General features: G+C 36.2%; 1 protein-coding gene across 2 annotated transcripts in view; it reads left to right on the top strand.

Moving 5' to 3' along the window:
* Window positions 1-18,735, top strand: part of LOC133817733 (protein SWEETIE) — a 58,171-nt gene extending 39,436 nt beyond the window's left edge. For both annotated transcript variants that reach the window (XM_062250327.1, XM_062250328.1), the window contains 9 exons: window positions 3,746-3,811; window positions 14,801-14,901; window positions 14,985-15,081; window positions 15,189-15,324; window positions 15,591-15,898; window positions 15,977-16,111; window positions 16,203-16,370; window positions 16,509-16,634; window positions 17,618-18,735. In XM_062250327.1, coding sequence (XP_062106311.1) covers window positions 3,746-3,811; window positions 14,801-14,901; window positions 14,985-15,081; window positions 15,189-15,324; window positions 15,591-15,898; window positions 15,977-16,111; window positions 16,203-16,370; window positions 16,509-16,634; window positions 17,618-18,325 — 1,845 coding nt within the window. In that variant the 3' untranslated portion in view covers window positions 18,326-18,735. The remainder of the gene's footprint in view (window positions 1-3,745; window positions 3,812-14,800; window positions 14,902-14,984; window positions 15,082-15,188; window positions 15,325-15,590; window positions 15,899-15,976; window positions 16,112-16,202; window positions 16,371-16,508; window positions 16,635-17,617) is intronic.
* The last annotated feature ends 5,532 nt before the right edge of the window (window positions 18,736-24,267 follow it).

Below are 24,267 nucleotides of genomic sequence, written 5' to 3'. Positions count from 1 at the left end.
CATCAGACAAGGAAGAATTAGAAGAAATTGTGCCAGATATGAGACAACTGTGGGTTACAAACAAAGATATGAAGGACGATGTGGGGGACTTGTCATTACAAGAGGAAGGTCAAGGTGCTGAATTAGAAAACAATGATCTAGTTCAGGAGAGCGGTTCACACCAGAAAATAGAGATTGCTCAACAACAAGCACAAGACTGGAGTGTTCTAGCTCAATCTCTGAACAACATGGGAATGTCGATGGTACTTCAAAAACCAAGGAGGAGTAGAGAACTGAAAAATCTGACATTCAATGTGAACTACGAAAACAATCGGAAAGAATGGGGGCTCAAGAAATCCTAAATGAAGATAATGACTTGGAATGTGAGGGGAAACAGGACAGCAAAGAAGAGGAGGGCCATTAAGGCAACCATTTGTAAGATTAATCCCGATTTAATTGTTCTCCAAGAAGTTAAAAGGGAGAGTGTGGATAGAAGGTTTATAGGAAGTATTTGGAGGTCTAGATATAAGGCGCGGGCTCTACTTCCTGCAGTAGGAAGATCAGGTGGGACCCTTATAACATGGGACACGAGAAATATAAAAGTGATTGATTCATTAGTGGGAGAGTTTTCAATATCAGTATTGATTAAAGCAGAAGGTAAAGATCCTTGGTGGTTCTTAGGGGTGTATGGCCCAAGCAGATATGGGGAGAGATCATCTTTTTGGGATGAAATAGCGGGGTTAAGTGTAATTTGCGGAGAAAAATGGTGTTTGGGGGTGACTTTAATGTGGTTCGGAGAGTATAGGAAAAGTTGAATAGCAACTCTACTACGAAAAGTATGAAACTTTTTGACGACCTAATAAGGGAATTGCGACTAATAGATCCCAAACTAAATAATGGGATGTACACATGGTTAGACTTTTGACAACAACCCATATGCTGCAGATTGGATAGATTTCTATTCACTAACAAATGGAATGAGTTATACTCTTTTGTTAACCAGGAAGTCCATGTAAGGATCGTATCAGACCAAAGTCCGATAGTTCTCGACTCCAATCCGCCATCGTGGGGACCCAGTTCTTTTCATTTTGACAATTCATGGTTAGAACATAGTTCCTTCAATAAGGAATTTGAAAAGTTATGGAAGAATGCACGAGCAGTAGGATGGCCAGGGTACAAATTTATGGAAAGATTGAAACAAGTTAAAGGAAAGGTCAAAGATTGGAGTAAGAAGGAATTTGGAAGTAAAAGATTCTTGAAACAAGCATTAGAGAGGCGAATCACAGAGCTTGACAAGTTGAGGAGAGGGGCAACTGGAACTCACAGTTTGTGGAAGAAAGAAGTAGAATAAAAAAAGAATGGCAGAAGATTTCTCTTGAGGAGGAAAGAGGGCTATGGTTGAAATCAAGATATAAATGGGCTAAAGAGGGAGATGCAAACTCAAAGTTTTTCCATAATATCCCAAGCGCCAGAAAAGCTAAGAATTTCATATTTAGGATTGAGAAAGATGATGGATCAATATTAGATGATGAGGATGATATAGTGAGTGAAATCACTAACTTTTACTCCAATCTTTATATATCCTCCGAAAGAAGCGTCTTAGACATTGAAGGAATTGATTGGAAGACAATACCAGAGTATTTAGCAGAACATCTTGAGAGACCCTTTGAGGAGGAGAAATTAAACAGGCAGTGTTTGATTGTAATGGGGATAAAGCGCCAGGCCCAGATGCCTTCACAATGGCAGTGTACCAAGCTAACTGGGAAGTACTGAAGTAAGACCTGATGGAGGTATTTAGAAGGTTCTCAGAAGATGGAATCATCCAAGGAAGTATGAATGAAACATACATATGCCTTACACCCAAAAAGTTAAACAGTTGCAAGATCAAAGATTATAGGCCAATCAGTTTAATTACTAGCCTGTGCACGATTATTTCCAATGTTCTGTCCTACAGGCTGAGGGGGGTTCTCGCTGACAGATGATTAGAAGCTCAGGTTGCTTTTGTAGAAGGCAAGTAGATATTAGACTCGGTTTTGGTAGCTAATGAGGCTGTGGAGGAATACAAAAGTAAAGGAAGAAGTGGACTGGTATTCAAAATCGACTTTGAGAAAGCTTATGACTATGTTGAGTAACTTCCTAGAATTGGTATTAGCAAATAGGGCTTCGGACAGAAATGGAGATGGATGAAGGGTTGTTTGTCCTCTGTCTCATACTCTGTCTTCATAAATGGGAGGCCTAGAGGGAAGTTTTTCGCAACCAAGGGTTTTAGGCAGGGTGATCCCCTATCCCCTTTCTTGTTCACTGTTGTGGTGGATATTTTAGGAAGAGTGGAAGATAGAGCCGTTGAGTCATCTCTCCTCCACAGATTCCTCATTGGGAGAGAAGGTCATAGTAAGTCACCTTCAATTTGCAGGTGATACGGTGTTCTTTGTGAAAGACGAGAGTTCAATTTAGAACCTGCTAGACATTTTGAAGGTATTCTGTGCTCTATCAGGAATGAAAATTAATTTGCACAAAAGTCAGTTACTTGGGTTGAATGTGGACGCGGAGTCAGTTGAATCTTTGGCTTGAAACATAGGACGTGAAGAGGGTCAATGGCCTCTGAAGTACTTGGGATTACCCTTAAGGGGAAATCCTAAGAAGCAAGCATTTTGGAACCTGTGGTGGCCAAATGTGCCAGCAGACTTGATGGATGGAAGAGTGCTTATCTATCTAGAGAGGGCAGGTTGACTCTAATTCAATCTGTTCTTTTGTCGTTACCAATATATTACCTTTCGCTATTTAGAGCGCCCAAAATTATTATAAACACTCTTGAGAAAATAATGAGGGATTTCTTTTGGGAAGGAGGTGAATTGTTGGGCTTAGAACACTTGGTGGCTTGGGAAACGGTGTGTAAACCTAGATTTCAAGGTGGACTGGGAATAGGTCTTTTGGAGTGGAGAAACAGAGCATTCCTCATGAAATGGTTGTTGAGATTTCCATTAGAAGATCAAATTTTGGGTTGCATCATGGGTTCATAAAACTAAAGGTTTTGTTGATATTTCTTTCCAAGATCTTTGCAGAGAGTGGGCTGTATTTTGTTTTAAGATTCTATATGTTTGGCTTAGGAACTTTGATGTTTTATTGTATGATCTTTTTATTGTTCTAATCGTTGTGTTACCACGGTTTTCCTCCGCCATAAGTGAGGCTTCCTAATAAATTTGGGAGGAGGTCGGTCTAAGACATTTGACTTGTGTCTCTTTTTCAAAAAAAAAAAAAATGCCCCTGGAAGTGTGTTCTCCTTTGATAAGAAATAACAGATCTCATTGAGAAAATAAAAACTTTATAACTATGAGAATTAGAGGGCAAACTCTCATTTGCCAAACAAAATAGCCAACAAAGGTAAATATTAAAACCTCTCTAGTCAACCAAAACTATTAAAAATTAAGGAAACTTGGGACAAGGAAGCAAGATCTTTGATCAGGATCCCCTGTAAGCACACTGTCTCCATCAAACAAAGAATGATGATTATAAAACTACATATAGAAATTGTTTTCCATAAACTTGGGAATAGGAGTGTTGTTGAACATGTGCTGTACTCGTTTTGTTTTTTCCCTTAGTTTTTTCATTCCAAATGTGCTTAATATAATAACACCCACTCTGCATGAATGTGGTTTCTGTGTGATTTCAAAAGCTTCTGTAATTTATTATTTTAACAACTACAGGTTTTCAATTTCATGTATGTGATTACACAAGCTTTTGTAATTTATTATTTTAACTGTTGCAGGTTTTCTCATATTCCATGTACCTGGATAATTCGTGGGATAGTCTTTCAATTTCTGTTCTATCACAGGTAAATGCTGGCAAATTCTTCTCGGATATATATTTATTGATGAATAATGGGAATTGTTTTTTCTTTGTTGTCTTTTGATACATACCTAAAGAACAATTAGTAGAGAAAGAAATAAAGGCTTTACCCTGGTTAAGGCCGCTATGGAAGATTTTTTTATTTTTTATATTTTAAGAGACTGAGGTCTTTTGTCTTAGACTGACTTTCTCTCAAATATATTGAGAGCCCTCACTTATGACGAAAGAAAACGGTGGTAACATAACACAAAATAACAAAACAAGGCCAAACAAAAAGCACCAAAAACACCCCACACTCCCCAATAGCCGTTAAAGCTACAAACTACCCCACTCCCTACATAGATCCAAAAAAGAAACCCCTCAAAAGCTCTTGATCTATACACCCAAGTAGCAACCCAAAACTTGATCTTATCTTGTAGTTTTTTGTGAATTATACTTCTAATATGATTTTATTGATGAATAGAATGGCCTATATATAGGCTGAATACAAAGAACTAAACAACTAAAAAATGAAAAATTACAACCTAAACTTAGCTGTACAATATACTTTAGATAAAACATATGACTATCTAATATTTCTACACTCCCTCTCAAGCTGAGTTGTATATGTCATACAAACCTAGCTTGGAATTGAATTATTCAAAACTTGTTCTTGGTAGGGTCTTTGTTAGGATGTCAGCAATTAGTTTCTTTATAGGAATGTAGTTGAGCTCAATGATCTTTGAATTCACCTTCTCAGAAATGAAGTGTTTGTCTATTTCAACATGTTTAGTTCTGTCATGGTGAATCGGATTTTTTGCAATGTTAATTGCAGTTTGACTATCACTGTACATTTACAAGGACTCGGGAGAGTCAAACCTCAATTCGTTCATAAGCCTTTTGATCCACATCTCTTCACAAATACCTAAGGCCAAAGCACAATATTCTGACTCTGCACTACTCCTTGAGACCACCAAGAAAGAAAGATTGATGTTCAAAAAATGTTACATCCATAGTGTTATAGACCCTTTTTATAATTGGGGAGTAACATTTGTACCCTTTTTGAGTGTTGGAATACCCGATGAAGAGACACTTGTGAGACTCTGGATCAAGTTTTGTTCTTTTGCGATCATAAATATGGGCAAAAGTTGTACATCTGAAGACTTTGAATGAAAGATTTGAGGAGAAGGCTGAGATACGAGGGAATGTTGCAAGTAACAGAATTTTTGGGGCTTTGAATTGTAATACTCGGCTAGGCATACGATTGATGGGATAGGTGGCTGTGAGTAAGGCTTCCCCCCAAAACTGTTTAGGAACATGATTTGAAAACACGATAGATTTAGAAACTTCAAGAAGGTGTCTGTTTTTTCTCTCAGCCACCTCCATTTTGTTGCGGAGTATCAATTCATGAACTAATGTGAACAATTCCTTGATCTAACAAGTATGGACCAAGAATGAAGTTAAAATATTCATTTCCATTATCAGTTTTCAGGATTTAGATCTTTCGGTTAAATTGATTTTGAATCATGGAATGAATTTTTTTAAAGATGGAAGCAGTTTTAGATTTTTCTTTCATAAGGAATGTCCATGTTGTCCTAGCATGATTATCAAATAATGATACAAACTATCTAGATTCATTAATATTTGTTACTTGTAAGGGTTCCCAAATATCACAATGTATCATTGAAAAAGGTTGTGAATGTTTGTAAGGAAGATTGTGATAAGAGTTTCGAGTATGTTTAGCAAGTTGACAGACTGCACAATGAAAGAATTTTGGTCTTTTGTGGACAAATAACTAAGGAAATGGTTTTTCAAGATAACCAAAATTTGGATGTCCAAGTCGAAAATGCTACAACTCGATGAGGTTTTCATTTGAAACAGACACAATTGAAAACAGAATCTAAATTGGAATGGTTACCACGACTTGATTTGTGAACTTGTTTACTTTTAGGAGAATCCTTGAGAATATAGAGCCCATTATGCATTTCAGCATTGCCAATCACCTTCTTCGAGCCCTCAACCTGATATTCACAAAGATTTGGATAGAATTTATGGACACAATTCAGAATTGAGTAAGTTTGCTTATTGAAATAAGGTTGCAATTTAGTGTAGGGACAAATAGAACAAATGAAAGGAGAAGGTCATCTGATAATGTTACAGAGCCAGTCCCTCTCACTTTTGAGAGAGATCCATTGACAATTCAGACTGTGTAGGAATTAACACATGGCTTTAAGGTGGTGAAGACTTGTAAATTACCCGTTATGTGGTTGGAAGACCCTGAATCCACTATCCAAAGACCTTTGTTGGAGGATGCATTGAATGTGTAAGACGTAGAACCTTGATGAGACATTATCCTGACATTTGCCTCGGTGGAAGGTGGGTTTGACTGCTGTATAAACTATCGAAGAGGATTCGAAGGTGTTATGAGAAGTGGTTGGCTTTGTGACAAATGGTTGGTGGAGGACTCCCATGAATTTGAGAAAGATTTATGAGATTGAGTGATTGAGATTGAGCAGTCATTGGATTTTGAAATTGAACTTTTGAGGAAGATGAGATTTCTGAGGAAGAGGAGTTGGCTAGAGTAGCCATTGAGTTTTGAAATTGAATTTTTTTTTATGAGATTGTGCAGCAGAGAATGGTTTTGTGTATATAAAAGAAGTGATACCAAAGATGGTGCGAAGAAAGATATAGTAGAGAAATTATGAAGTGGGGAGGAAAAAATGTTTCTTATTTCAGTATGAATTTACAACCTAGAAGATGAGCTTATATACAGTATTTCTATCAAACCCTCTTTATTACAAAATAAATACGATAAAAGAGAATTCCTATAGACTAGGTAACTGAATCATCTTTTTGGTAGCGTTTTGATTTCCGTTATTATTTTTTGACTGTTAACACTTCCCCTCAAACTGAACTGTAGATATTGATGAGTCCAACTTGTTTACTAGGAAATCAAATACTCGCTCGGATCTCTTTTGTGAGAATGTCAGCCAACTGTTGATCCGTATGTAAATATCTGATGCTGACAATTCCCCCATCAATCTTCTCTTTAATAAAATGACTATCCACTTCCACGTGTTTAGTTTTGTCATGATGTATAGGGTTGTGTGCAATACTGATGGTAGACTGATTATCACAGTAAAGCTGAATGGGAGCGTCATATTCAATCTTCAGTTCCCCTAACAAGCGTCTGATCCATATTGCTTCGCATATTCCGTGGGCCATGACTCTACTCTGCTTCTTGCAACCACTGTTTGCTTTTTACTTCGCCATGTTACCACATTGCCACATACAATTGTACAATACCCAAATGTAGACTTTCTATCATCAACTGACCCAGCCCAGTCTGTATCTGTGAATACTTCAACTTTTCTCTTAGTTGTCTTTTTGAAGAAAAGACCTTTTCCTGGTGTTTGCTTTAGATACCTTAGAACTCTATACACTGCATCAAGATGTCTTTGACATGGATCATGCATGTATTGACTGACCAGACTTACTGCAAAGACAATATCTGATCTGGTATGAGAGAGGAAGATAAGCTTCCTTGCTAGTTGTTGGTACCTTCCTTTGTCAATTGGGCTTCCTTCAAACATTTTCCTCTTGTCTCCGAGCTTGATTGGAGTTTTGCTAGGTTTACTTCCTAGCATTCCTGTCTCATTTAAGAGATCAAGAGTGTATTTTCTTTGGAAAACAGAAATTCCCTTTTTGCTTCTAGTAAATTCCATTCCCAAAAAATACTTGAATTCATCGAGATCCTTGACTTCGAACTCCTATGCCAACATTTCTTTAATTCGAATCATCTCTTCAGTATGGTTGCTAGTGACAACGATATCATCAATATATACAATAAGAACTGACATTTTCCCTCTTTCTAAGTGTTTGATGAAGAGAGTATGGTCAGTCTGCCCTTGTTTGTATCCAAGTCCCTTGATAACTTTCAGGAACCGATTGAACCATGCTCAAGGAGATTGTTTTAGACCGTAGATTTATTTGTTTAGCTTGCAAACTTTGGTTGTATTGGGAGATTCTTCATAACCCGGAGGCTAACTCAGGTACACTTCTTCTTCTTCCAGCTCACCATTTAAGAATGCATTTTTTACATCAACTTGATGCAATTCCCAATTCAAGTTGACTTCAAGCGAGAGCATACTCTAATGGTATTGAGTTTGGCAACTAGAGCGAAGGTTTCAGTGTAGTCAATTCCGTAGGTCTAAGTAAAACCCTTGGCAACTAACCGAGCTTTGTACGTCTTAATAGACCCATTTGCTTTATATTTGACTGTGAACACTCACTTGCATCCTATTACTTTCTTGTCTGGTGGTAACTCCACTAATCTCCAAGTACCATTATGCTCAAGTGCTTTCATCTCTTCAAGCATTGCTGTCTTCCATTGAGGAGTACCAAGTGCTTCATTGATGTTCCTGGGAATCACAACATCTGATAGACTAGTGGTAAAAGCTTTAAATGGAGATGATAATTTTGCATAAGAGATTAATTTTGAAATAGGATGCTGGGTGCAAGATCTGATTCCTTTTCTTAAAGCAATAGGAATACCTAGATAGGACTGAGTGTAGTGTTTGATGGTAGAGTACCTGAATCTTTTAAGAGAGGTGGTTCTATCATCAGATCGGCCTCTTGACTGTGATGAGAATTCGTCACTTTTATTTCTTTCTCTTCTGGTATACACCTGAATTTCTTTCTGCATGTTTTGATCTTGAGAGCCATGAGAAGATGGAAGAGAAGGTGGAAGATTTTCTGATTCAGGAATGATTTTGTTCTCCGGAGGAAAGGACATGTCTAAGGGTAATTTTAAACCCCACGACCACTGAGCTTCTTGCTCGTGATGAATGTGCTCCCCCTGAAGCGAAGTGGGAGTGAAGTATGGAGAATTTTTGAAAAAGGTTACATTGCTGGAGTAGCCTTTCTGTGTAGGAGAATATCCTAGAAAAACTGTTTTTATGGCTTTAGGATCAAGTTTACTTCGGTGTTGGGAGTGCACATGGACAAAGGTTGTTCAGCCAAAGACTTTGACTGACAGAGTATTTGTGGAAATGTGAGGATAGAGACTGAAGAATAGAGTATGGTGTCTTGAATTGAAGAGGTCAACTTGGAAGGCGATTAATTAGATAAGTAGCAGTGAATACAACATTGCCCCAAAGATATTTTGGAACATGCATGTTGAACATGATAGCACCGACTACTTCTAAGAGGTGACGATTTTTCCTTTCGGCTACTCCATTCTGTTGCGGAGTATCCACACACGAGCTTTGGTGAACAATCCCATTTTGTAGAAGATAGGGACCGAATGTGGTATTGCAGTATTCAATACCGTTATCAGTACGGAGTGTCCGAATAGATGTCTGGTACTGGGTTTGGATCATTTTATGAAAGTTTTGGAATACTTGACATGTTTCGGATTTGTGCCTTAGAAGGTACACCCAAGTAATTCGTGCATGGTCATCAATGAATGTAGTAAACCGACACTTACCAGAAGAAGTAGTGACCTTGGATGGTCCCCATAAGTCGCTATGAACAAGAGAGAAAAGGCCAGAGGGTGTATACAATTTATGAGGAAACGAAACACGGGTATGTTTAGCAAGTTGGCAAATATCACATTGAAAATCAACAACATTTTTATTGAAAAACAAAGAAGGAAACAAATGTTTTAAATATCGAAAACTTGGATGTCCAAGTCGACAATGCCACAACATAATTTTTTGAGAAGTTGAATCAAAAGACGAACTAGAAATAGAACTTGAAGTTAAACAGTGCTAATTAGGCAGCTCTTTGTTCGGGTACTGAAAGAAATAAAGTCCATCACGAATCCTAGCATTGCCAATCGTCCTCCCTGATTATAGATCCTGAAATTGACAAGAATCAGACATAAATTTAGTAAGGCAACGATTATCAGAGATTAAGTTGCATTGTAAAAAAGGAACAAAGAGAACTAATTTAAGAAGTAAACCAGCAGACAATTTTATGGTGCCAATTTCTGCAATAGGTGAGTGAATACCATCTGCAATCTTAAACTAGAGGCAGTAGAGCAGGGACTATAAGAATCAAACAAATGAGGTAAACTTGTCATGTGATCAGTTGCACTTGAATCGATGATCCATGGTGTATGGAAAGCAGAAGAGAAATTACCAGAGTGAGCAACAGAAGCACTATGAAACTCAGGACCAGATTTGGGTTTTATGGAGGATTGACTAAGGAGCGTGTATAAATGTTCGAGTTGTTCCTTACTGAATGAAGGGGCATCAATACCGCTGAGGAGTGCTACTCTTAGTCTGGGTTTGGTTGGCCTTTCTGTCATTTTGGCGACAAAGAGTCCAATTTGGTGGTTTTCCATGAATTTCCCAACAAGTGGATCGAGTGTGACCATGACTTTGACAGTGATCACACCAAGGTCGGTCACCTTTGCGATTAGGTCGAGGATCAGGATCGATCTGCAAGTGGACTAGACTTTGAGACAAGTGTTGAACTCTCTACGGGTGGTAATTCTGGAGTAGTGAGCATGACGCGACGACGTGCTTCTTCACGTCTGACGTTAGAGAAAGCTTCTTCAGTGTCAGGAAACAGAGAACGTCTTACCAAACGACCCCGAACTTCATCAAGATTACTGTTCAACCTAGTAAGAAGCTCAAAGACTCCCTCTTTTTCTAATTGTTGGCATTGAAGTGTGGTGCAGGTAGCACACAAAAGAGTGGTATCTAGGTACAAATCGAGTTCCTGCCACAGGTCTTGCAAGTCTGAAAAATATTGGGTAACAGTGTTGTTACCTTGCTTGATTTCTTTGAGTTTGGTACAAATTTAAAAAATCTGAGAGGCATTCCCAAGATGAGAGTACATCTTTTTAGCAACATCTCATACTTCCTTGGCAATTTTAAAAAATAAACTTTTGCGATTGATCTTTGAATCTATTAAATTAATAAGTCATGCAAGGACAATAGAATTCTCAACCTGCCATTCCTTGTAGGTTGAGTTAGTCAGTGGAGGGGTAGGAAGGTCACTGGTGAGATATCAAAGTTTACCACGTCTACAAATGACCAACTTTACTGACTGTGCCCATTGTAAATAATTCCTACCATCAAGTTGGTGGCCATCAAGTTGGTGGGCAGTGATGTGGAGAGGGCTGGTATCATGACTATAAATAGAGCTAGAGGACTGACTCAGGCCTGAAATTGGGTTAGGCCCACTATTTTGAGAGGGGATTTCTTCACTGCCTGACATGCTGACACGTGGCTAGGGCTGGCAAGTGGGGATGTATATATCAATTTTTTGTTGTTGTTTGGAGTGTGCGATTGAGATTGGACAAGCGACCGAGGTTGGGCTGGACAGAGAGCGACGAGGCTGGGCTGGACAGTCATGCCGGATTGGACAGAGGTTGCCGAAGATGGATTCGTCGGATAGAGGTTGCCGAAGATGCTGCCTGGAGTTGCAAACCGCTTGGAGCGCCGGAGATGTCATCGGAAGTTCCAGGAGCGCTGGAGGTGTTGCCTGGAGTTGCAGAAGCTGCCAGGAGCCGATCAGAGAGGATAGAAAGAGCTGTACGACTCTGATACCATATAAAGTGGTGAGGAAAAAATGTGTCTTATTTCAGTATGAATTTACAACTTAGAAGATACGCTTATATACAACATTTCTATCAAACTCTCTTTAATACAAAATAAATAGAACAAAAGAGACTTCCTACAGACTAGGTAACTGAATCATCTTTTTGGTAACGTTTTGATTTCCGTTATTATTTTCTAGTTGTTAACAGAAATATTTCACAAAAAAAAAAATTGATGCACACATAGAAGAGGAAAACAACATAGACAAAGATGCAACTTTTTGATGAAATTGTGGGAGAACCCCAGATGAAGAGTCACGGTCGAAGCAGTAAGCGCCGAGGAAGAAGACGTCGGAAAAAACTGGTCAGAAGACGTTGTCATGTGCCTACACGCACCATTCACATGGGAGAGTGGCCGGAGATGGAGGCGGCGCGTGTGGCTTATGCGCAACTTTGTTGGGCATTGGACTTTGGGGTTTTGCCGGCCGGAGGTGTCGCAAGCTCCTTGTGTAGGAGATGAGAGTAGAAGATCACCCTAAAATGGTTTTCTAAGGTTGAGCTCAAGATTGCAAAACCATAATTTTTTTTTATTAGTTTTGAGAAAGGGTAGAAAAAATTGGAAAGATTTTTCCAATTTTTAGACTACTAAAGCTCTGATACCATGTAGTTTTTTGTGAATTATACTTCTAATCTCATTTTATTGATGAATAGAATGACCTATATATATGCTGAATACATAGAACTAGACAACTGAAAAAGGAAAAATTACAACCTAAACTTAGCTGTACAGTATACTCTAGATAAAACGTATGCCTATCTAATATTTCTACATCTCCCAGGTAATCTCCGCTGAACAATAAACGTCTTCAAAAATCCTACTATTTCTTTCAAGCCAAATTGCCCAAAAGGTCGCCAACAGAGAACTCTGCCACAAACAAGCCACCCTCTTTCCTCCCTCTAAATAGCATATGAACAATTGAGAACAAGAGGAAGGCATACACCAAGAGACCCCAAACTCGACAAGCACTTTAAACCATACCTCCCTAACAAAACTACACTCCAGGAATAAATGTCGAGCTGACTCCCCTTCATTCTTATAGCACACACCAATTTGAGTCTTCTCCTTTGCAAGTTAACATGGACATTTAATTTATCAATAATAAAGTAGAGGGAGAGAACTGGAAGAAAGAAGGAAAAAGAGCAAAGCATTGAAGTGCTTTCTTTTTTGAAGTTTACAGAATTTAAGGAAAGAAATGTTCCCCTTCGTCTTGGGTGTCGAATGATGGATAGGCTGGTTGAGTGAGGCAAAAACTTGAGGTTACTCTTTCTTGAATGAGATGTCAAACTGGTCCTCTCAAGGCAAGTGGAAAGCACAAAAATAAAGAGGAACTAAGAGCAACCAACTGAACACTTTAACTTTGGAAGGAGAAACACTCTTCCACAATTTCTTAGCCCAAATCTCCTCTGGACCCTAATGGGCATAGCTCAATCTTTGAAAGACAGACTTACTAGAGAACATTCCACTAGTGTCTGGAATCCAGAGCCTCATATCCTCCAAAATTGATGGCAGAGCAACATGTTGAAGGAGTTGTAACAGTTGAGCCAAGCTAGAAACCTCCCTATCAAACAAATTCCTACGGAGGTCCCACCCTAGACCACCCAAACTCCCTTCACCTCCCGAGACAACTAAATCTTTAATCAAGCAGTTTTCGGCCATGGACAACAAAAATAAATCAGGGAATTGAGACTTTAAAGAAACATCACAAATCTAAACATCCTCCCAAAAGCGAATTCTATCCCCCCTCCCCACCATGAAACTGACCAACCGACTATAGTCATCATACAAAGCCGAAATATCTGTCCATACACCGCAAACCGACAACCTCACCTCTCTACCAGTATCCCAATGACCACCATCTGCCCCATACCTACTCTTCACCACCCTATGCCACAGAGCTTTGCTCTCTAAAGGGAATCGCCATAACCATTTCATAAGAAATGCCTTGTTCCTCATCTCCAAATTTCCGATACCAAGACCACCATGGCGTGCGAGATTTACAAACTTCTTGCCAAGAGACAAGGTGATCGGGAATGATCCGCCCCTTCCCACAGAAAGTCTCACATCAACTTCTCAAGAATCCCTACCACTCTTAGGAATACGAAAGAGCGACAGGTAATACATTGGAATAGAAGACAAAATTGACTGAATAAGATTCATCCTGCCACCCCGTACCCACTTCAACTTAAATAGTCAAGGGTGCCTAAATATGGCAATTACCTATAGCAGATGGAAGATTCAGTTCACTATAAATTGGCATATTTAGGCACCCTTGACTATTTAAGTTGTGACAATTTGGTTCGCAACTTTTCATTTTTAACACACTTGGTCCCTCGACCCCTTAAACGTTGTGACGATTTGGCTCTGAAGAAAGTTTCATTCGTCATTAATTTGGTCACTTTGGTTAGGAAGTAGAAATTTGGAGATCAAACCGTAATTAAATAATAAAGGGATCAAATGAGCCAAAATTGAAAATTAAGGAATCGAATCATCATTACTTATATAATGAAGGAACTAAATATGCTAATTTCCCTAAAATTAATTTGATATTAGACTTACATGGTGTATTTATGCACTTTTTCTGGTATGTTATTGAAATCGATTTACTTTTGCTAAGATGTACAGCATATTGGCATGACTCCCCCCAAGAGTTGTCCTTAATATGAGCCCTTTCATTTTGGTTTTCTAAAATAATTTATAGACTATATTTTTTAGATACCTATTTCAAAAAAGGGTGATTCTATTGACACCCACTTTTTTTCTCTCCACACCCTATTTTAATTAATTAATTATTTCTAATGATATATTTGTGATAAATTTACACAAATATCCTTACTAGTTATTTAGCAATAAAATTATATTTCTTCACCCATACTTTTAATATATAAACTAAATAACAAAAATAAAATAAATTATAAATGTTAATTTTTTTTTATATATATATTTTATTTTATTTACAAACATGAAAGTCAAACTACATATTATAAATTAGTAATTTTTTATTTTATTTTATTTTATTATCATTTGTTCTTGTGAGTTAAGTTTTTTTTTTAATATTATTTGTTCTTATTTTGTGTTTAAGAGGAGAAAAATTTAATTTTGCAATTGATTTTTCTTTTAAAATATGAAGATGTATTAATTTTTCTTTATGATTTTTATGAAGATTAGTAAGGGGTGTGAATTGTGAAATAGGTTTTTTTTTTTCAATTTTATGAGGAGTGTAATTAGAATGGGGGTGAGGAGAGAAAAAGTGGGTGCCAATAAAAGCCCCCTTAAATTATGTACGATGTTGGTTATAATTTTTATTTTTATGTGCTTATGTATAAATTTTTTATGGTTTGAATTAAAGATTCTGAATCATATTTTTATATGAATTCTTCCAATAGATTGTGCTGAACTGCTGCCCTGAAGGTTTCCTTGAAATGGAAAACTTTTCTTATTTGGCGATGGAACTTTGTACGGCTTATCTCTTTAAAGTGTCTCGCAGGTACAGCTTTTTATTATAATACTAATTTATCCTGCTCCTTGAAGTGAATACCCAAATTAACTTACAATTTCGGGTCTTTACAGTAATGATGCAGTATCACTGGATCATTCAAACTGGGAAGATTCAGTTTTTGCACTATTCGTTACAGCTGAAACACTAGTGAAGCATTTTGAACCAAAGGTGGGTTTATGGTACATGAGTGTTTTCCTTTTCCGCTGTATTTTATCTTGTATTACTGAGGCATACATTTGACTTATACTTATCACCTTCCTATCAACTTTCTGCAGAAACAATTAACCTCCGCAGCAGTGTCATTTCTTTTAATTGGTTACAAGTGGATTAGTAAAGCCTCAACTAACTCGTGCTTTTCCAAAGTTAATGATTTTTTCAAGTGCACTAGCCTTTTATTGAAGAAATTTATTGGTGAGCATTCATGATGGCAGGGTCATTTCTTTTAATTATTGCAAGTGGATTAAAAAAGCCTTGACTAACTTTTGCTTTTCCAAATTTAATGATTTTTTCAAGTACTCCACCCATTTATTGAAGAAATATATCGGTGAGCATTCATGATCTAGGGAGTACCAACTGGTACTCCCCAGTCATTTATGCTAAATCGTCAACTTAATCATGCTAGCAATATTCACTTGGATAATTGTTTCTTTTTTCCACTCCTCTTTATGGGTGTGCAGATGAATATAAAGCTGCTGATAGTGATTTTCCTGGTATGAGAATGATATTTGGAATTTGCCTCAATGCGATAGCTAATTTGTCAAAAGATTGCATTCAGAAAATTCATCTACTGGAGAATAAATCTGGTTTGCGCACACTATGGCAGGCAAAGCTTGCTTTTTCTCTCGAACAAACTATATTAGTTGCCCAGTTAATTGATGAAATAGAATGTCCGGGGGAGCACGGTGATGGTGACCACGTGTACTTTTCCATGTTCAAATGTTGCATTGAATGTATCCAAAATGTACTCAATGATTCAAATATACAGGTAACATACATTCTGTTACATGGAGTTATCACCATTAATTACATGTTTTAAGCAACTGTAGAATTTTCTGTCTTGCAGGTTCAGGCTATTGGGTTGCAGGTTCTAAAAGGTGTTATACAAAGGGGCACAAATGCTGAAGACAATGCCTTTCTAATGTTCTTTGCTGGTGAACTTATTGAAGATATATTTATGATAATCCAGAAGAGTCTGAAGGTTTTTTATCCCTTGCTAATTACTTTTAGAAATCTTATATTTTCTGTGTTTTGCTTCTAACAAGACTGATATGATGTTCTTGATGGTTCAGCATAAGCTTATAACTAAAGAATCAGCAGCTGTTGTCGGTGAGTGCTTGAGGCTTTTAGTGCTTCTTCAGACAGTGTCAAAAGATAGTGAATGTCAGCGAGGCTATGTGAAATTGTTCTTAGAAGCCATTGTCATGATTATTATGGCTTCAGAGAATGGATATTGTCAGGTGATATATATTATTGGTTGAAATAGTTAAAACTTACAATAACAATAATGATAATAATATTTAGCTTTATTAATGGAATTTGTGGTTGTCACTTATTCGATTTCATGGCAATTTTTTTTAACTATCAATTTATGGCAGGAGTTCAATGATCTAAGAAGCACTGCTATAAAGCTTGTTTCTCATCTTGCGCAAATTCCTTCGTCCGCAATTCACTTCAAAGATGCCTTATTGTCTATGCCTATAACTCACCGGCAACAACTTCAGGTATATCGTGGATGTATTTATTCATTTAAAAAGATAAAGAAACAGTATATTTATTTCATTAGATGATATCAGGCTTCATTATGTTAGTATTTAGATAAAGAAGGGGTGCTGGTTGTGCTCTATAAAGCTTGTTATTATAATGATCATTGTCCACAAAAGGTTTTATTCCCGTGGCTCATAAGTTGACTTTTATTTTTTTTTGTTGAAAAAGAGAAGAAAGTCGCGTCCTTGAGTGACCACCTCCCAAGTTGTGTATTAAAAGCCTTCACTTGTGGCAGATGAAAACCGTAGTCACAAACAGAACACTAAAGGGGTGACTGTTATGGGGTTTGGTTTCTTGGGAATGAGAATATGAAAATCAACCTTTGTTTGGTATAATTTTTTGGGTAGGGTTAATGTTTCTGTGGGTCCCCTTTTAACTTTTTTGGGGTAATGTTGAACTCTTTAAACACTTGAGCATAGAATCTCAACTTCTCTCTCAAGTAAAGCCCCTATATGCCAAACATCTCATAAGAGATTACAAGAAAAAAACCAACATCTCAAAACATTAAAAAAAAAAAAAAAAAGGCAGAACAAAATTAGTTTAAAATTACAAACTAATACATAATTAGTTCATAATGTTGACTTAAAAATGGTGAAACTTACGATTCTTCTAGTGCTCCAGGCTCCAATTTTTGCATTAACTTTATTTTAGTAAATGTTTTTCTCCCTGTAAGTAACCTCGTGTTTGTTTTTTTGTTTTTTTTTAAAAGATGATAAAATGATTCATATGTTCTATTTGGTCATGCAATGGCTTCTTATCCCTCTTTCTTTTTGGTGAAGCTGTTGTGAGTTAGAAACAGATCCGAATCATGGGAGAAAAATCAAATCAAAATTAAACTATTTTTGCAACTGATAATTGCAATTAAATATGAATTTATAGTCAGAAGTTGTAGAGTCCATTAATTGAATTTTCATTTACGATAATTATCTACTTCTATCAGGAGGTCATCCGTGCTTCTGTTACACAAGATCAAAATGCAACACAGTCAAAAGCCATACCTCCATCCTTAGGGATACGATTGCCAGCGCCAACAGGGAAAAGTGGAGAGAAAATCTTGCAATCTTCAGCTGCTGTAATTCACAATGATAAGGATAGCATGGTAGAGAACGAAGAAGATGAGGAGGATGATGAGGATGAAGATGATTGGGATGCCTTCCAGTCCTTCCCTGCCTCAGAAAATGCAGCTGGGACTGATTTAAAAGTAGAAAGCATCTCAAAAGAATCCATCCCAATTGAAACAGAGTCTCAAACAACCAACACCGCAAAGGATGTCGGTGACACAGAACAACAGGGTGTTGAAGGTGATGTGACATCTGATACCCAAGGTTACAACGTGCCACCATATGAAAGTACATCACAGGACGTAGATGAAGCATTTGATCTTCAAACTAATAGCGGGCTTAAGGAGACAAGTGATTATCAGCATTATGGGAGAGAAGAGGAAGTAGTGGCCAATCAAGAGAGGGGAGACAGAGCCCAATTGAGTGAAGTGACCGAACAAATTCCATCGCTTAATGAAGATGAAGAAGGATCCATAGAAGTAAATTTGGTGAAGGATGAGCGGCTCAGAAAGGAGAAGTCAGCTTATAAAAGTGAGGTAGCACCATCAGATCCTCTTCCTTTGGATGAGGAAGCAAATGAGAAGTAGCAAACAAAAGCTGATAGAAATAATATAAGCAAACCATTGGTTGAAGCTGAACTGCAGCCAGAGAGCAGGAACAAGTTAAAGTCATCACATGGGAAAGATGACGATGCCTCAAATATCTCAACGCCGTGATCTCTAGTATCTCAGTCCTTTATTATGGAACTGGTGTGGAATTGGGCCAGTTTCAGGTCTGTATTACAAACCATATAATTTTAACACCTGAGAAATATTCTTTAATTTATTTTGGATTTGTAGTTTGCTTATGTATACGTTTAGAGGTCTTAAGGTACACCGTTTTGAATTCATCAATGTTTCGGCTGTTCTCTTGTAACATGTGCTGTGCTGGTGATTAGTAATTGTAATTGCAATGGAGTTTTAATAAATATATATATATATATTATATTATATGATTAGGCAAGTGGAGATTCCAAAAATGAAATTAGATAAAAATTCTAAGGGTGCGTTTGGAAAGTCACTCTGCAGTTGGAATTAGGTGTAATTCGTAGTATTTATATAATTTGACGTGTTTGTCTGACCATGTAATTACGCAGTAATTATGTAATTAGAGATAATTGAGGGGTCCCAATTATACTCTCCAATGAATTGAGTGTAATTATTAATTATTATCAATTTTAAATAGAGTAAATTGTGGTTAAAATACTCAATGTTTTTAAAATATTAAGTGATAAGTGCTTAAAAATTTGTATTGTTATGTTTGGTGAAACATTTAATAATTATACAGAAAAATAATATTATATAATAAATAATATTTAAAAGAGTAAATTGTGGCTAAACTACTCAATGTTTTCAAAATGTTGCACTTTTATATCAAAATTTTTTTTTGAGGAAATTACATTTTATATGAGATTTTTTTTAATAAAGTGTGCAAAAATGACTTTTTTTATAAAAAAGTTAATTGATAGCTTTTCTAAGAATTTTCACTTTTATGGGTTTATTTTCTCATATTTTTGTATAAAAGTTAGTTTATGTCATAGTTTATTCTTAATCAAGTTTTATTAATTTGGAAGGGAATGTTTGTAATTTGATTATTATTTTTTTTTAGCTTATTTGTTTTTTTATATTATTTTTATATAACTAATTTTATATTAAAAAATTTTTTGGTTGTTTTGCAATTTTTTTTGTAATATGAATTGTGTTTATTATTATTTTTTATTTATTATAAACATTTTTTTCAAATCTTAGGTAAGGTAACTAGTTAGTTGATTGATCTTTGACAGTTATGTAAAAAAAATCTTAGAGCTAGGTTAAATAACCAGTTACCTGAGATGAGTAATCTTCTGTCATAAGAGTGGTAACCAGTTACCATAAGATGGATGGCAGGTTACTTATATTAAATATGAAAAGAAACATAAAATTTGAATGAAAAAGACGAAGAACACTTCATTAAAAATAAAGACGAAGTAACTATGATTTTAGTAACATAGGTAACCAGTTACCATAAAAAACTGAGAAATACACACATCAGAATGTGAAGGTAATCAGTTACCCCCAGATATATATACACAAAGAACAAGAAGGTAACCAGTTACCTCTAGAAATATACACACAAAGAAGTGGAAGGTGACCAGTTACCCCCAGAAATATACACACAAAGAACGGGAAGGTAACCAGTTACCATATACCTGAAGATAGAAAAAAAAAGATCCACCCCTTTCTCTCTCTCCCATCTTCTTCTCTTCCCTCACCTAGAACCCTAGCCGTCGCCTACCTTTTTGCCGCCTAGGTTTGTGTCTGCATGCGAGCCCCGTTGTTTTAAATCTAGGTGCGCACCGACATCACAGCCGGAGCTGGAGGTGGTTCGTCTTGGAGATGGTGGTGTCACGCTTGGGCCCACGCTCAGATGGGGCTCTCGAATGGAGCTGGGGTCTCGGACAGGGGGGAGGGGGCTCAGACAAAGCTGGGGTCTCGAACAGTTGGGGCCCCGAACGGTTTGGGACTTGGACGGTTGGAGCTGGGTTGGGTTTCTGGGATGGGTTTCACGGAGGTGCGCGCCTAAGGTGAATCACAGGTGGTGAGAGTGGGTGGCTGGAGATAATGGTGGAGATGGTGAGGCAGGCGAGTGGAAGATAAGGGAGGTGGCGACTAGGACAAAAGGAAAGAGAAGAGAGATGGGAGAGGGAGGGGGGGGGGGGGGGGGGGGGGGGGGGGAGCTCAGACGAAGCTGGGGTCTCAAACAGTTGGGGCCCCAAACGGTTTGAGACTCGGACGGTTGGAGCTGGGCTAGGTTTCTGGGATGGGTTTCACGGAGGTGCACGCCTAAGGTGAATCACAGGTGGTGAGGGTGGGTGGCTGGAGATAATGGTGGAGATGGTGAGGCAGGCGAGTGGAAGACAAGGGAGGTGGCGACTAGGACAAAAGGAAAGAGAAGAGAGATGGGAGAGAGAGAAAGCGTTTATGTGGCTGGGCTTTGAGAGAGAGAATAGCATAATGCTAATTTACAATATTACCCCTGTTTGACTGATATGCTTTGATTTTAAATTTAGCTTTCATATTTTAGTTAGCTAGTAATTGTGTTTCCCATACTTTAATTTTTTCTTTAATAAATTTTCCCATATACATTTATAAAAGTATAATTCCCACATTTTTGCACAAGGATGGAATAAAAGCCATATTTTTTAAAAATTCCCTTTTTTTGGTGGTAAATATACTCAATGTCTTCAAAATGTTGCACTTTTATACCCAAACTTTTTGTTTGGCAGTAAATATATCAAATGTTTTTAAAATGTTGCACTTTTATACCTATTTTTTTTTTATTATTTTGAGGAATAATAAGAAAGTAAAGGAAAATATATGTTTTTAATTATTTTTTAAATTTTAATTAATTTCAGTAGCATATTCTTTATCAAAATAACTATTTTAAATTAAAAATTAATGAAAAATAATTGAAAACTTATATTTTTCCATCAATTTAAAATAAAGTTTTTTTTTAAAAAAAAGTGTAGGAAAAATGTAAGTTTTAATTATTTTGATTAGTTTAAAAATTTTAAATGATTTTTTTTATTATTTTTAGAATGTGAAAATAATTTAAAATTAAAAATCTATATTTTTCTTTCACTTTTCTATTATTTCTCAAAATTATAATAAAAAATAAGGATAAAAGTGCAACATTTTGAAAACATTGGGTACATTTATGTAGCGCACCAATTTTTATTTTATTAAATTATGTGCTTTATTTTTTTTTTATCAATTGTTAAGTGTTAGGAATTTTTTTATTTGTTTGAATTGTTTGGTAGAAATTATGCAAATTAAAAATTGTTAGTTGTTTTATTTAATTATTTTAATTTGTAAGTTCTTTAGTTTTGGTTGTGTGCACTAAGGTGCATGGTTAGTAGAAATGCACCATAACACTTGTGTGTGTGCATGTGCATTATTTTAGTAATGCATATTGTATTTTCTTTTCATTTATTTATTATTATTATAAAAAGAGAAAATAAAAATAATATAAAGGGGTAAGTTATTAGTGTATTTGTACCTATCTTTGGAAGGTTGAAAGGTTGGGAAATGTAGTATGAAAATGCCATCTTTGGCCGAGTATAGAAAGAGAGGGAGTGATGGGTGGTCGGTCAAGGAAGGGATTTGGTTTCCCTTTTGGTGCTCCATCACTGGAATTGGGGAGAGGTAATTAAGGGAAGAGCTTAATTTTGGGCAAGTGGATCAAGTGGGGCTCGACTAGGTTATTAATAAGGGAAACAAGGAGAACTTGAAGGCTCATTTGTGGCTGCTGATCCATAGAGAGAGAGAGAGAGAGAGAGGAAAGAAGGTGATTCCAACTAGGTGTACCAAGAGGGTGATCACCATCTTTCTACGTATTGAGTCTTGATCACTACAAAGGAGGTAATGGAGATTCTAGTGTCTTTATATTTTGCTTGATGCTGTTGTTGTGTCCTTTTGATTTAAGTGGTCTTCATGAAAAGAGCATGTTGATTTGTAATAGTGGTTTTGTATTATGGATATGCGTTGTTGATACTCTTGTCCTTGTAAATGAATCCATGATTTTGATGGAATATATGTTGAAGAGTATATTGTGTTATATGGTTTTCAAGTTTTGACCAAGGGATAGGAATTTGATCTATGTTCATTTTTTTTTTCTCTTTTTGTTATTTACTCTCTTGATGTATATAAGAGCATGATATAATTTTTGTTGAATCCATGATTCCATGTGAGTTGTTTTGAGTCAAACATAGGAAAAGCATGCTATGTTAAATTCAATTGAAATTTTAATGCCTTAATGGTGTAGGGTTCGGCCTTGAGAGCCAATTTCATGTGTTTACCACTTTGTGTAATTTATGCTATTTAAATGAGTGGGTAGAAACATGATTAAGGTTATTTCAAATTGTATTTTGATTGTCTCTCAAGAATGTGATTTCAGCCACCCTTGTAAAAGGAAAATTAATTTTTTTTAGGGACATGAAACATGGGAATTGCAAATTGTAAGGTTCTAGGAAGCATGATAATTTTCAAAATTTTGGTTTTGTATCTTGTATTGATAAGAGAAAGCCATACATATATGTTTATGGATTTTTTTAATATTGTTATTGTTAGTTTTGCATGTTTAAAGGAAATGTTGAGGTGTTCAAAGTATAGAAGCATGTTAGGATAAATTGTTAAAACAACTATAATCATTGTTTAAGTATTTTATGATTTTATATGCTTGCTGTTTTTTTTTTTTTACTTTTGTGATGGTAATGGTAAATCAATGATTTTAAAATGCACAAGAGAAGCCTCAAAGTGATGTTTTGATTTTATATAAACAAAAGACGTTTAATTTCTTAGATCTTGAACTCTAGTATAAAGAGAGAGTTATCTTCTTTGATCATGTGTAGAGCAGCCACCAAATTCAAATTGTGAGTGTAAACTTAACCCTTTACTCTTCCTCTAATATATATAAAGTCCTAAGTGCCTAATAACTAAGTTACCCTTAACTTTCAATTAAGCAAACCTATCCTCATGACCTTAATAGTAATTTACCATAAAATTATTAGTTTCCATAACCATAATTAACTTATTCTCCATAAGTTCTCTTTATTCTACTATGACCCTTAATTCAAAAAATCATGACAATAAAGTCCCTAACACTTGAAGGAAACCATGATTCGTCAATTTTACACATATCCCAAGCACTTTTGGTATTTTCCAACATGAAATATCTTACTCATATATTAATATCACATAAACATATTCATATAATTACATAACACGTAATTTCACAAAATTACAAAAATATCCCTCAAGAGTATAAATTACCAAATTGCTTTCACAGGCCAAATTACCAAAATACCCATGAAACCAAAAAGATGTATGTTACTTCTACTTACTCGATCATGTGATGTTTTATCCAAAACATTAACTAAGTAGATAATATCGAATGCATTTTTTTACATCAGACTAGGACCGAAGCTAATTATTGATAGATAAATAAGTATCATTATTATCGAATCTAATCAATGTCATAAGTTGATCATTGGTCAAGTCAATCTCAATTTTGAGTGATAATATTTCTATTGATTATATTATTTGAGTCTTTTGACTTGTTCGTTAAATTTTGTCTCTCCGACATGGCTAATACTTACATCTTGGAGATTCAGTAATCTAATTGAATGAGAATATCTATCATAGATACAAAATCTATAGCTTATGCACAAGAAGTGAAAATATGACTTCCTTAATAGCTTAGTCCAAATGGTTAAATGATTGAGCACTCATATTTGTGATTCACTTCTTGAATTTATAATTTACAAGGGACTTAAGGATTGTTGTGCCCTAATTTTAGCTTGAGTTCATTCACTCAGCTCGGGTACAACTGACAAATAAATATACGGAGAAATAACCAAGGGAATGATATCTGCTTATTATCCACGTGGACAACTCCAGTTTCATGTGGTCACACGTGGTGTTAGGCGTCCTGGGTTTAACTCGAGCTACAG

Source organism: Humulus lupulus, chromosome 2 (genome assembly GCF_963169125.1).
Source record: "Humulus lupulus chromosome 2, drHumLupu1.1, whole genome shotgun sequence".
Classification (NCBI taxonomy): domain Eukaryota; kingdom Viridiplantae; phylum Streptophyta; class Magnoliopsida; order Rosales; family Cannabaceae; genus Humulus; species Humulus lupulus.
Note: the sequence above shows the minus strand (reverse complement) of the source record. Positions and strands in the feature narration are given on the sequence as shown.